The sequence below is a fragment of the Melopsittacus undulatus genome, chromosome 3, assembly GCF_012275295.1.
Source record: "Melopsittacus undulatus isolate bMelUnd1 chromosome 3, bMelUnd1.mat.Z, whole genome shotgun sequence".
NCBI classification, from domain to species: domain Eukaryota; kingdom Metazoa; phylum Chordata; class Aves; order Psittaciformes; family Psittaculidae; genus Melopsittacus; species Melopsittacus undulatus.
Genome location: NC_047529.1, coordinates 64,386,890 through 64,402,237, shown reverse-complemented (window position 1 = coordinate 64,402,237; position 15,348 = coordinate 64,386,890). Strand labels below are relative to the sequence as shown.

Genomic DNA, 15,348 nt, shown 5'->3' with positions numbered 1-15,348 from the left:
GGAAAAGTGACAGACATTGGTTCCTGTGAAACTGTGCCTGCTTCCCCAAACGCTGGATGTCTCCATGCCTCCTTCAGCAACTATCTGCAGTGAGGTAAAGTGCTTTCTTACCTATTTGCCAATCCCAGGGAACTTTCAACAGCTCTTTGTGTTCCATGATTGCACTATAAGAGAAGAGAAGGCAAAATATGATGGAAGAGAACAAAAGTTAAATTACTTACACTTATTCGATTCAAATGCTGGACAAAACAACATAAATAACCTTATGACAAAATATCTCAGTAGGAACCAAATGCAATCAGACTTTGCTAATCCACTCTGGTATTATCCCTGTGCCTGTATATTTGAAAGATCTTCAGGGCAGTAATCAGACGTGAGAGAATAAAATTTCCACAGGTTTATTTCCAAATCTCTATACCTGCCCAAAGGGCCTATCCCCCCATATGTTCAATTCTAATGTACCCTTCTGACTTCATATTGTGAAAGGTTTTGAACTTCAGTAATTAATAATGTATCTGTCTGAGTTATTCACCCTTCAGAGCGGCTCTGCTGTGTCACATAAATAGATATTACAGGCTGGCTTTGGTGAGAATACTGTTATTTGTTATACACTGAGTGAGATCAAATAGTCACAGCAATGAAAGTCAGGACACAAAGCAAAGGACAGGCCAAGCCACAAAACCCCACTTTTAACATCTTGCAAGTCTTGCATTATACGTTCACATCAAAATCACAGATCCAGAAAATTCTAAGGTGATAACAAGTCAGCTCTTCCCAATACAGGCAAATAGGTCCTTGGAGATTAGATATCTCATGATCTAGGTCTTTACTCAGCTAACCATTTTCTCTGATCTGTGGTTTCCAGGTAACTCCCGCTGTGCAGAACTCTGCATGCTAGTCTGGGCACCATTTTAAACAAGTATAAAACATGTAATTACTCAGATTGAAAAACAAAGTACCTGGTACAAAAGATGGCATGTGGAAGACCAAATCTAATAGTAAAACTGCAGGAACTCAGTGCTTTCCAGATTAATCTGGTCTACAGAGTTGCATACTGGAAATTTTAATTTGCTTGCTGCTGATGTGTAGTAAATCTAATACTGTGTACAGAATAATAAGATTATTTTGTCCGCAAAATAACTAAATTATAAGTGTCTTTGATGCATAAGGCATATGTCTCTTTTATCAGCATTTCCTGAAGAGTATCATAAAAACATACTGCAGTGTCTCTCGTTCCGGCAAACAAGTTTTGTTGTAACTCAAATGTAGGAACATTGCTTTCATAGTATTGCCTATCCAATACAAAAGAGATATAAAATAATATGGTATAGTCTGTGATTCATTATGCTCTGCGAAACAAAGAAGAGTAAGAGCAATTCACTGAAGAATTGTAAGCACAATGACCTTTGAAAGGTTGTGGTGACTGGAGTAGGTCCCTGATGACTGAAAAGAGACAAATGCAACATCTGGTTTCAAAAGGAGCAAAACGTATGGCCTGGCCAGCCTTACGCTAACCTTTGGGAAGATTAAGGAGTAAATCTCATCAGAAGACTGCACGAAATGAAGATACAACTGGAAACAGCCGACATAGACTTCTCAAAAGCAAACTGTACCTGACCAAGCTAACTGCTTTCTATGACTGGTCAGTATATAAAGGGAAGGGAATGACTGAGAAGATGAGATATAACCTCCCTGGACTTTAGCAAAGCTTCACAAAAGATCCTTAGATCCTTAGAGGTATGGACTAGATGGGTGGACTATGCACAAGGTAGTCTGAAAAAAGGGCCAAGAGAAACCTTGTAGGGTTCAATAAAAGCAAACATGAATGCCTGCACCTAGGAATAATCCTATCCAACAACACAGGCTGGGAGCTGACTGTATAGAAAGCTGCTTTTTCGAAATAAACCCTGGAGTCCTGGTGGACATCAACCTGAACATAAGTCAGTAATGTGTAATGAGCAGAGAAGGCCTACAGCATCCTGGGCTGTGTTAGTAAGAGTTTGGCCAGCAAGTTGAAAGACATGATTTGTGAGACAGCAGTTGGAGTACTGTATCCAATTTTGGGCTGCCCAGAATAAGACAGGCATTGACAAATTGGAGAGAGTAAAGCAGAGTGCCATCACAATGGTCAGGCAGCTGGAGCACATGATGTAAGAGGAGATGCTGAAACAGGAGGACTTGTTGAGTGTGAAGAAGATAAGGCTAAACCAAGGGAAAGGCAGGTGAAACAGTAAATCTGCTGTCTTTACTTTATGGGTAGTTACTGAAAATATAGGATGGATGACAATGGACCCAAGTTGCAATTTGGGAAACTCTGATTAGTTATAAGGAAAAAAAGTATTTGTCAAACACATGAACAGGTTGCCCAGCAGGACTGGAATTTCAGTTCTTTGAGATATTAAGAAGTCAAATGCACAAGTTCCTGAGAAACCTGATGTAACTTTGAAGTTAGCTTTGAGTTGATTTGAGTAGCAGCTTGAACCAGATTACCTTCAGGGATCCATTACAAAGTAGGTTATTCTAAGATTATGTGATTCCATCAGACAGCATCATTGCCATTTTCTAGGTAGTTGCTATATCTCCAAATCCAGTCAACTGATTTCTACTCTTTTTTTGATATACAGTTCTTCCCTGCTTTAATCACATTCAACCCACTAAACTCCTCTTTCCACCATGTCTGGGTAGTTAGCCAACTCCTTCCTCCACTGTTTGCCCTGACACCTTAGCCCTTAATTTGCTGTCCAACAGGCATTATCTGGGTTTATTTTACCTTATGGTCTAATATTAAGCACTCTTGCTAAACTGGTCCAGGAAACAACTGCCTACTTGAAAGTCCTCATGGAGACACAACCTTGTACTAGAGTTGAAGCACGAACTAGTATAAACCACCCACACTGATGTAGATATTTGTAAATACGCAAGGAATAAAAGGCAAATACCACAGCTTTTTGCAATTATATATTTTGAGATCAGTGTATGTCAATAAAAGGGACATTCACCTGCGGGTATTGTTTTGTGCTTCATACATGCAGCATAGTCCTACATATTTTTCAATGCCTTCCCTTCTTCAGAATTGTACCGTTCCCTGTAAACATGAGACTTCAACCTCCAGTGATACTAGCACACATCTTCCCCATCCTCAATCACTTAGTGGATGCTAACCAAACTTTGCTGTGTCTAGCATACTGGGACATTCCTTCCTTAGACTACTTCAGTTTATAGGACCTAAAGGTTCCATGTTGCACCAAAATGGCCAATAGTGTTTCGGAGAAAGAGTCTGCTATTTTAACATGGGGAGCTGGGTTCTCTTTCAAACAACTGATACAGTTAGGTTAAGCATCTGTGAACACATAACTATATGACATCTGCTCTCCATTATAGGTAAAGGTAAGAGGGTGTTGAATGGCTACATGGAACCGAGTAGCAGAAACATTACTGGTCTCTCTCATTATGCAAGCTTCTGCCACCTTGTTTAAAAAGTACACACATGAGCTAAGTATGGTCAAGTCTTCATAAAGTGCCACAAAAGCACTAGCAGCAATACGCTGTAGGGACTGGTAGAGAAAAAGCTGCTGGTGAGAACTTTTGGGCCAAAGGTTGACTAGAAAACCTTAGGTCTTTCAAAAGATAAATCGTTTGTTATTGTTTCCTTCCAGTTGTGTACTCTGCATACACAGATGCCTTGTCCCAGAACCAGCTTTTTACCCCACCAAAACAACTCACAGACTCTGAATTATGACTAATTTCTTGGTTCTAGGGAGGAAAATAGCACTCTAATTAAATTCAGGAATATGAGACATGCACATAACATGCACACAGAGCAAGACAAGGGCACTGCTTGGACGCCCTGAGAATCAGCTAGTACATAACTATCATGAATACTGTAGGCAACAAAAGTTTTAACCAAAGATACTAGGCCTATTTACATGCTCTTGAATTCTGTATTTTTAAAAAAGGAATTGCTTGTGTAGCAGCCAGTTAATATAAATAATTTTAAGTCACAGTTTCAGATTCCTCATAAATGTAATAAGTTTTCTAGCTAAAGAAACAGAACTAATTAAGTGGGAATTGGTGGGCCATTGTTTTGATCAGTCTCTGTTCTTAGAAGCTGAATAGCTCAGATATGCAGGGGAGCAACCTGGTTTTGACTAATAATCAAAAGTTATTCTATGTGACAAGAGCCAGTGACAGATCTGCATAAAATGTGGCAATCTTGCATGGTGACATTTACTACACTTTCACCAGTCACAGTATTACAGCACTGGAAACTACCTTTCAACTCTTAGGCTTGCAGGTGAGTTGCTCATTAGTTACATGTCAGTATAGACAGGTCTCAGCAGTTCCTGGAATCTCTGCGACAATCAACTGTAGCACTAAGCATTTTGAAGTGAAAAGGCCTGTTTCTTAAAGGCATTTTAATTATTTCTGTCATATCATAATGTAGTTACACAGAACAAGCCAATTAGTAAAATGCCTTCTGACTGGACATATTTTCTACCTGTTTAGAAAACTAAATGACTTTTTAGAACTATGAAAGAGAGAGCTGTGTATTTTGTTATTCACAGATCAGACCAACATGTGAAGTATCTACTTGTCATCCATAAACAGGACGGTAGAATGTATCTTCTATTCCTCCTGCCCCATGTGACTACTCAAGGACACCAGTCCTTGAATTAGAGTACTTACGTACAAATTTGTGTTATTATTCAAATCCATCAATCAGAAATATGAAAACTAATGCAAATTTTGGAATTACAGGTTACCTATTCTCCACAGGTTATGGCTACCTTCAAAGAGAGGGTTACAGTACCTCATCGGAAGCTAAAGCTGCATTTATTTGAATGACCTTGGGGCTCAAACCTGCTCACTTACAGCTGAATTCCACTGAAGAAGGAGCCAAAGAGTCCGATCATGCCCAGGAATTCCACTCGACTCAGATTTCGGACGATATACTCTTCGCAAACGTTTGAGATGCCGTATAGTGTTGCTCCACCCAGTACTAAGAGATCTCCTATCAGTTTATTTTCACCTAGGAATAAACAAGGGAAAAAAATCAGGATGCCTCAAAACAACCATGTGTTGTCTAGAACCATTACAAAATCTTTGCTGGAGATTTCAATCCTCAGTCATTAAGTAGCACATATCCGGGTTAATAAGCTGAATGCAAATGTCCTATCAATTCACCAGCTGTCATTCAATACCCCAGCAAAAATCTAGCAGAGGTGAAGGGAAAGCATCATCCTTGCTGTAGATAAGAGAATCTGAAAGAACCTGAAAAATCTGTAAAAAAATATAGAAATCAAGTGGCACTTTTCACTGACTATTCTTTTTTATTTTACTACTATTATTTTGTTTTTGCAGGTAGAATGTGACTCACCTATATAGAGCAGAAAAACTTTTTCTCCTTAAAAATACCTCTTGATTTATCGAGTTCCTGCCTTTTTGTTATTACGGATTTGTAAAATACATACTGAAGTAAATAAAAATGGAAGCTTAACATTCTGTTTGGTTCAAAATGACCTTTACAACATTTTTCCTTATGGTGTTCTTTTAAGCCTTCAGTTTTCATTCCAAGCTACAGTGCTGAAACTTTCAGTGAAAAGAAACTTATGAAAAAAAGTACAGTTGTAAGAGGACAGACCAAGGGTTCATTTACCCAGTATCCTGTCTCTAAAAATGGCTATATGTGCCAGAAAAGTGTAAGTTGTTTAGGGACAAATAGGAATGAGGTAAAGTTTAAAATACCTCCTCTAATGATGTTTTAGTCTTCACCAGTTTTAAGCTCAGAGGAGATGTGGCTTCTATGTATTTATCAAACATTACTAGGTTTCTCTTTCACGTACTCATCCAGTCTCCCACTGAATTTCTGTTTCACATGTACCTCGACTGACAGCATGTTTATATTTGACTATTTATCTTTTTAAGATTCGGTAGTTATTTTCCTTTCAGCCTTCTTTTGCAGTCAGCCTCGGAAGATGCCCTTAATTTAAAATAAGCATGAGCACTTCACAAAACCTATTCCTATCCCTGATGCATTTGATGTTCCAAAAGAGGCTGCAATCATCCCTCACTGAGCTCACTCATTTGGTATTTATTACAGCTACTCACTGACACTTCGGGGAAGTAATGCTGAAAAAGCTTTTGACCTTATAGCTTGGATGTGCTGAACTGCTGAGATAAAAATATCATCCTTTTGCATCTGTGAAACAAAGCTCAGAGGATGAGCATTTTCACATAAATGGGATGGCCCCAAGCACCACACCGTGATGGCCCTCTCCAAAGCGCACTCATGATCAGAGTGTGTGAGCCTCAGCCTCCAGGGCTCTCCCAGAAGAGGAAGCCAAGATCTGGTCAGAGCATGGGTCTGCCTAGCCCAGAATCCTCCTCTGGCAGGACAGGGTGGCTGAAGAAAGCATAAAGAAATAGGGAAACACAGGGGGATATTTATCAGCCAGTTCTCGGCAGATTAGGAATTTTCTAAAATGGAATTTGCATTAAACAATTAAACTTCATACAATTGAGGCACTCTTCACTAATTTATGTGAAATCTGTATATTTTTAGTTTATCATTAAAAAGTACTTCGCGTGTTCAGCTTTTAAGCCTCAAAATTATATTGGTGATCACATCATTTCCTGATTATGAGAAACATTTAAGAATCAGTCTTTATTGACCTTCTCCATACCAGTGAAGACTTCATGTACCTTTATCTTAGTCTCTTTGTTGTCTTTTCTGAGAGATAAAAGGTCACAGTCTGCCTATAGTCATATAGCCATTTTAGGCCCTTGAATAGCTTTTTCACCTTTCTCTATTGCTTCTATGGGCTTATTTTCTGGTAATTTCTTTTTGAAATGCCATGACTAGAGCAATATATGGTACTCAGGAAGTTAGTGTATCAAAACTTTATATACTGGCATAAAAATGTTTTATATTATATTTTTGGTTTCTTTACTAAAAGTTCCTATCATCCTGCTTGTCAAATACCTTTTATTTGCTCCTCAAGGGGCTGACTTTCGAACTTTCCCCCAAACCTGACATATCCTAACAGATGTATTTTCATGGATACAAGATCCACATGTGGCTACATTGCTAAGGACTGACTAGAGGCATTGTAAAGACTTTTAGGTTAATACAGTTGCACTTGACCAATTTAATGGTGTAGGTCATTCTTCTGAAGAAACACAAGGCAGAGCTTGGCAAAACACAACTTGCATTAATCATTATTAGCATTTTTAATGTTCTCTAGAAGCAGAATTCATACAGCCCAGAGAGGAGTTAATGGTTTGTGGACTATAGGGTAGCATAAATAATTTCAATGTGAACTATGTTCTGACATGATTGCTTTTCATACTCTCACTTGGCCACTTTGCCACATTTTTACCTTAAAACTCAACATGTTTCTCTTTGCTTTTGCTTGTAATTATCATAATATCAAAATATCAGTCTCAATGTGTCTCACCTTAGACAAAACATACACTAATATACTTATTAACAGGATGGAAGGGACTAGTTTGCAGAGACTGTGGTAAGCAAGAGCTATGAAGTGCTTTGCAAAATCTCGATCGAACACTTAGACCTCTGTATTTTAGACCCCTGTGTATTACAGGAGCACAAGTACCAATGGGATTACTTGAGGAAAGTGTTATTTTAAGGTATACTGGACACGTAAGGTCATAGAACACAAAATAATTGCTTTTCTTATTGAGTAATGTGTAAAAGATCAGTCAGGATACAATAAAATGAGGTAAACTATCACAGATTTTTAATGTATAGTTTTACCCTTTCAGATAAATTACAGCAGCTGACATATTTTACTTTGCTAAGGACAATATTAATAACATTATTTTGCCACTTAAAAAAGCTGTAGTCTCTCCACATAGTAATAAGCATGTTTTTTCATGTGTAGGTCGAATTAAAAGGCCTGTTAACAGAAATTTTTTGGACAAATTTACCTACCAGCTATACCTGTGCTTTAGTAATGAATATGTGGCAAATAATACCTAATTATTGCAGTTTGATGGCAAAGTGTCAGTGTTCTTCAATCTGTTCCCTGTTTGCTGAGGTCCATTGTCCCACACACTCCTGCTGAGCCAGAACTCACCTCCCCTACCATGTTACTCTCTAGACTACTGAGTACAGGATGTTTTCTCTGGAACCCAGAGTTGAAATCCCAGTTCCTCTGAAATCAACCATTCCGAATGCAGCTTTGGCTGGCTGATTTCACAGTAGAGAGTATATTCTTTCCTTTTTCACTGGGGCAGGGTTATTTCTGGAGGAGACCAATGAACTAAAAGTCTGCTTTCAGGATAAAGGACAGGGATAAAAGGGGGCAGGGAGATATGTGAGTACTGCCACAAACTCCCTTGTTTTATTTAGTAGCATACTGGCAAATGCAGTTCTTACAGTACTTGTATTTGTATTCAGAAAGCTGAGTCAAAGAATTTTAAATCCCAGTGTATTATGCACAGCTCACAATTCAGTGCTTTTAATTAAGAATGAAAACTGTGCCTAATTGACAATCTTTGAAAGGAATTTCTAGCCTTCCCACATCATTTGGGTTGGCACTAGAGAAATCAATGTGACAGGGAAAGTTGATTGATGAAATCTAACTCTAGTCTGCATTAATAGCTACACACACATTATTCATATGATGCTGTACATAAAAAAAAGGAATATTTTACACACAAGAAGGTTCTCTTCAACGACAGAGGCAAATCCCAAACTTTTACTCTTAGACTGTGTGCAAAACCCAATTGGTACAGTCAGCATGCAGATTCAGTTTCTCTTAGCATCTACCTAGTGATCCTGCCTCTGTACAAAAAATAGAGCAAAGTTGAGGAGAATTTAGGGTACACAGTAGACAAAAGAGGTGCTTATGACTTGAAGATGTAACCAATTTGGAAAGGAAGCAACTGAGATATGCAGTCAAACAACTAAGCCAAAACAGAATGAAACTACAAGTATTGTCCCCCCTGCCTGAACAGAGGGTGACCTGTGTTGAAGATACAGGGCCCATGAAGTCCATTTGCAGTGGTGCTGACTTCTAAGTGTTGACCCATTTTTGTTCTCTGTGCCTCCTGACAAAGAAGCAACTTTGAATAGTACTTTGGATCCATGAAGCCACAGGCTTTCTTGCCAATTTTTTCGCTTTTTTTTTTTGTCTCCAGTCTGTTATGTTCTGGTCACTGTTTTCTCCGAACAGGACTTGGTCATACAACCCAATCATCCTTACTCACCTGCTCCTTGCTGTCTCCCAACGAGGACATCTGCTCCTGCCATGCAACCCATGCCCAGAATGCAGACCACAATTCCAATGAAATGTACTGCCTTGTATCGTACCAGTAAGAAAAACCAGGAGAGGAGTATCACCACTGGGATGACAAAACAGTCTAGGAGCTGTCAAGAAAGAGAGGAAAAATACCAACAAATCAACCTGCTAACACTTTGCTTAAAATAGTAGGATAAATTCCAGCAGAGAGGAGCAGGGTTATTTAGTTAGTAACAGCATTTTCTACCAGAAAGAAAGTATATTCAAGTGATCGTATCATCCATCAGACAGGACAGGGCTATTCTGTTCATGACTATTCCACAAATTCAGGAGCCCTGTTGCTCTACAGTAACATCCAAAATCACTGTTTTATTCTTGGATTCAGAGGCATATTTCAAATCTATGGGAAGAAAACCTGGGCCAAAAGAGAGCCACACCACTCCATCTGGTCCTCACCTCTGGTGATTAACAGACAAAGACTGAGGGCAGTTTTCCTGCAGTTTAGACATATGCTTTAATTCAGTAATTTCACACCCAAATAGCAGGAATGTTCATAAAGTTGACCAGATTTATTAAATCTGGCTGAATAAATCAAGAAGGTTCTGCATGTAGAATATTTATGGAAAATCTGGCCCCTGTGGGGACTGTTAACTCATTGAAAATATAGCCCCATATGCCTCTGAAGGAAAAAACAAAACAAAACAATACCTTGCCTGCAGAGCAAGAAGCAAAATCTTCTTGTCAATAGACTCTGGGTAAGAGATTTCTCAAAGAAGTGTTATGAAACAGTCTTTAACTGTGGTTTGTGGTATTGGGTTTTATAAAGAGGCACTCAGCAATTAACCCAGAGAACCCGTGATGAAAAAGAAAAGCACCAAATATTTGTGAGAGGTCCTTGAGACTTCAAAATTGAAAGATGTTTCAGAAACTATCAGTATGTTACCAGGAAACAAAAATCTTGGATAAGAAACATCCAAAGAAACTTGACTTTAAACTCTGCTGTTCAATACCAACTGTACAGCAGGAACCAGAGCTATAGGATTGCATCTATTTCCTAATGAAAATGTCTGGAATAGCCAAAGGAGAAGACTGTGTTCATAGTTCTGGAAAACTACTCCAGATGTTGCTACCTTGATTTTAGATGATACAATTTGGTTTCTCTTCCCTTTGGGCCTATTACCTGTGACTTGCTCTCTCAACGGGATTCTCCACTAAGCACACTAAGTGTTATCAAATAATTATCACATCCCTTTTAAATTCTTTGTCTGTTCACACATTATCTGAAGAGAACAAGATTTTTGGATGATTTCAAGAATTCCAGAATTCCAGTGCTTAGAAAATTATTCTTTACATGCGAGATACCTATGTAACAAATATTAAATTTGTGGGATCTGCAAAAATATACAAGCTGATTTTTGGACAGAGGAAAAATTGCCTGGAACTTTGAAAAACAAGAGTGTGCAGTGGAAACCCACCCATTTCAAAGATTCTCCAGACAGTGAGTGAAAAAAGCCTTCAGAAGAGAACTGGTTCTGCAGTGGGACCATGCTGCTCTTGGGAGGCTCAAGCAGCCCCAAAGAGCTGCAGAGCAGATGAGGGAAATTACAAATGGGAAAGATCCATGCTAAAAGCAAGTTCTGTTTTTAAGATGAGAGCTAATAATACAAAAGGCATAGACAGGCCTCTTTACAGTGAAATCTTCCTCTAGCAATCCTCAAAATGCCATCCTTCACAGACCAAAAGTGAAAAGGGAGAAGGTCTGAAAGAACTGCCACAAGATCCTTCATCTGCACAGGACATCTGTTCTGCCCCTGAAAAGCCTGTAATTTGTACAGCGTACAACACATCTAACAGTAACTAGTCTTTGCAAGACCATGCATACACAAGACACAAGAACAAATTCAGAAGTCACATTGCTGGAAGCAGCTGTCTCCTGGGGCAGGGAGGGATGGTGGCAGGACTACTGGGCATGCTCATTAAATCCAGGCATATGGCGCAGGCAAGGTGGCACATTGCCTTCTCCTGGCACTGCAAGGAGGGACAGGGCCAATCCAGCCAGAACAGATGGTCACTGCTGCAAGGATAACATCCTCTGCACATTTCTCATTTGCTGCGGATTTCAGCACTTTACTAGTGCAGCCCTAGTGTGCACAAGCAATAGGTGGTACATCTGAGGGAAGCTCATTCTTCAGTGTATGGGATGTGGACAAAACTCAACACCTCCCCTCTCAATCCACAGCTCATGTCATAGTGCTGGATGTGTGCTCTTCATCAGCTGCACTGGAAGACAGAGCACCCATCCTCTGTGCTGAAGATGGAGGGAAGGTGGTACCAAACAGCAGGGGGGCAGTTACTCCTTACACTGCTCATAGCCATCTGTAAAGGTGTGAATACCTCCATCCCATTTCCTTGCAGTGCAGCACTGAACAGGTGAGCTTAAATAACAGTTTTCTCACCTTATCACTGTTTTCCACTACTTAAAGAGTGGTTATGAGAAGATGAAGGCTCTTTCATCACTAGGAGCCTTCATGGAGAAGACAAGGAGAAATGGGTACATTGAGGAAAGTTTCATCTTGACTTAAGAAATAAATTTTTTACACAGGGAACAGTCAGTCATTGGAACAAGCTCCCTAGGGATGTGGTAGAGTCTCCATCACCAGAGTTTCCACATCATCAAGATGTGATTTGACAGGGTGCTAAATAATCTCATCTTTCCGAACAAAGGTTGGACCAGATGATCTTTGGAAGTCACTTCCAAGCTAGGCCATTCTATGAGTCTAACTTCATGAACAGTTGGCATCAAAACAAGGTGGAGAAGTACATGGGTAGAGACTTGTACCATCTTGGAGAAGGCAACCAAAATCTATCACCAGTGAGAGCTGCTTGGCTCAGTGCCCGTGGTTTCCCTTCCACTCTGTCTTCCTGGAGTCACTAGTAACCAGCAGATCATACCAACTCAATTAACTTTGCACTGGAGAAGAGGAGAAGCACCCTTATCCTTGATTCAGAGATGAAAATGAGTAAAGCAGGACTAGCCAGAGGTACTGCATAGTCTGCCATTGCCTTCCTCAGGTGAGGACCTAAGATTTGAGCACCCTCTTTCCCATACATGCATTACATACCACCTCAAAAACGACTCTGCACAAAACAGAGCAGAAAGCCTTACCAACAGTTAGGCACAGAGGTGTTTTAAGAAACCACTCATAAGTCAGACAGTAAACATCTGCATGCATCTTTCCAGTTCTTTTCTACGCAAAGGTAAGTGAACCTTAACCATCACTGGACTATTTGATTTTGCAAAATCAGGAGCTCTGGTCACTCATGAAAAGTGTTTAAGAACAGATTTAAAAGTATGAAGATGTCACCTTTCAGCCACTAACTGCTGTCGCTCAAGAAACACAAACTGACTCAGTGAACACTTTTAACATCTAACATCTGGAACCCCTTACTCATCTTTACACACAGGACATGACTTTGTATGTTCTCTGTGGGACAGGACTTCTGTCAAGGGATGCTTTACTTACTCCAGACAAAGCCCATAAAAAGAAGATTTTATTGTGAATATGAGATGTATTAGGGTGCTAGTGTGATTTCAATAGCCAGTTTTAGAAATTGTTTGTACCTGCAGCATATGTCCTTCAAGATGCAGATTCTCACAAACAGTTTTTCAGTGGAAGATTTTTAAAATTCCTCTCATTCCATAAATATTTAAACATACCTGTGCTTTCAAGTACGTGAAGATGTGTCTTTTAAGTGCTAACATGAAGAGATGCATGAATAAAACCTGTCACAAACAAGCAACACTGACAGCAGCTGGAAAACGCCCTTTTGGGGCTGGTAGTCCAAGGTCTAATCCACAAATTGCTATTTGGAATACTGGAACATCAATAGATATAAACATTAAATGTAGGTAATATTCACTGACATTGTACAGTTCTTGAATTGTGCTTAGTTTAAACCTATAATTACACAATGTGATATAAGGAAATAAATTAGGTTGCTACAATATAAGCAATAAGATAAGCTAGTATATCTTGCTTATCCGTTTTTCAGTTATTGCTCTACATTTAATTTCTTAAGGACTAAATTCCTCCTGCCTTTTTTTTCCTCAGATAAATTTGCCTAGTAAAAAGAAAGATGCACATATATTCTACAAACAAAAGACGTGAGATTGTGATTTGCAGTTGGGTTTTTTTTCCCCTTTAATTTCTTTTGTTTGTTATTAGTTATTTCAGCTATTTATAAAAAAAATATACCTAATTGTAATTTTTCTCACTATAAAGCTTTTACAATAACAAAGGTAAATTATGCTTAGCTTGAATTTCATTGATAGTACATAAAGGTAAGTTGTTTACCAGTATTTCCCTAAGAATCACCTTTGATATTTTCCTTCTGACCTTGACAACCCTGTCATTATGTTAAATTAATGAGTTACTCTGTTTGTCTGTGGTTTTCTGCAGTTACAGCTCTAAACTGTACTCCTTTATAAGGCAGGATACAAAAATATATAATCTATTTATGTACCACAGAAACTCCTTTCTATTATAAAGATGCTGTGCTATTGTAGGAATTGAAGATTATTATTTGACTCTAAGAGATATCACACTGCATTTAAGTCTGTTGATAATACACGGTGTAGAAATGTATTTCCTCCAATGACTTGTTTATTAAACTACATTGTGATTCTGTGATTCTGTGACTTTATTATATTTGTGAATCATAGACAAATCCTCTCTGCTACCAGTGAATATCCAGCCTCTGATCTCACAAATTCAGTATGTGTTTGCACATCTATAGCAAGAATGTTCTGTTAGTCACTGGGAAGGAGACCTGGCAAGCTTTAAAAGGAAGGTCTATAATACAGAGATTGAACTGCTGATCTGCAGTAATACCAAAAAAAAAAAGAAAAGCTGGGCAGCAAACTCCCTATGGGAGCAGCTGAGCTGAATTTCCCTTTTTAAGGATTCATTGGATTTTTTTTTCTCCCAGTTATAAGCCCCTTTTTCTCACATTAGGGGTTTCTCATTAGTGCTGCCCTCCAGCAAATCATGCAGAGAATCAGCTGCACCCTCTACTCAGCCTGCTCTCCAGAATAGAAAGATCAGTAATATCTGTCACATTCACCCAGCGTTGTATGGTCAAGTAATGTGATGGATACTGAATTTCAGCATGCAGTGTGGTAAGTTTAATACAACAGCAAGTGCTATATCCAGTAAGAGACACACCTTCTGACATTTACTTTGTTTTTCAAAGGAAGAAAGGGTTTGCTGCCCATTTGAGTGCTTTCTGTTCCAATTTTCACACTACCTTCACAATACCACATACACTTGACTCAACTGTACAAAAGCAGCCGTGATGTGAACCCTCACAGAGCTGGCTGCTGGCTGCCACGGGAACTGTGGCAATTACGCTACCCTGTGACTGAACCCTTCTGCAGGAAAGGTGTGGATGCTGGCAGCATTTCTGACAGTTATTTCAAGCAAGTCAAGTAAAAAGGGAGCATTGTTTTTACCTTTCATGTTTCTATTCACTATTTCATCACAACTTACTTACTTTTTTGCATGGTTTTTATATAATCAATTAAATTGATTTAAAAACTATTGCTTTTTTCATTCAACTAAAATACATGGTGCTTGGGTAGGGATACTGGTGAAGGAATCAGTTACTGATGTCATTTGTTTAGGAAAAAAAAAGTAAAATGTTTAATGTCCATGACATGAAGGAAACAAAAGCCAGAAGGCTGTTCCCAGTCCAAAGCCTCATTACAACAGTACTTTGTTCAAAATATCTCTGTTTTTTCCTTAGGGCCAAAGGACCGATGCTTCTATAACTGTTCCCATCAGTTCCTTTCATCTGTTCTCAGGATTTTCCCTGCAAACACAGAAACCTGTTCAAAATTTTACTATTGAAAGACCTTCCCCACCAATGATTTGCATGTACCAACATCTGAGATGGGGATTAGCACAGCTCCAGTTTTATGTGTACATACAAGGAATTCAGTGACTTCCTGAAGTTACGTTAAATGAAAGATAGTGGTCACATCCAACACAGTTCCTCTGCTCTCAACTCTACACATGGACAC

At 39.0% G+C, this 15,348-nt stretch overlaps 1 protein-coding gene across 1 annotated transcript in view; it reads right to left on the bottom strand.

Moving 5' to 3' along the window:
- The window catches only part of SLC35F1 (solute carrier family 35 member F1), a 244,908-nt gene that overhangs the window by 28,565 nt on the left and 200,995 nt on the right, over positions 1–15,348 (bottom strand). Inside the window, exons 4-6 of the mRNA XM_034061113.1 lie at positions 9,235–9,394; positions 4,873–5,029; positions 112–164 (exon numbers count right to left, since the gene is read on the bottom strand). Of these exons, the coding sequence (XP_033917004.1) occupies positions 112–164; positions 4,873–5,029; positions 9,235–9,394 (370 nt within the window). The remainder of the gene's footprint in view (positions 1–111; positions 165–4,872; positions 5,030–9,234; positions 9,395–15,348) is intronic.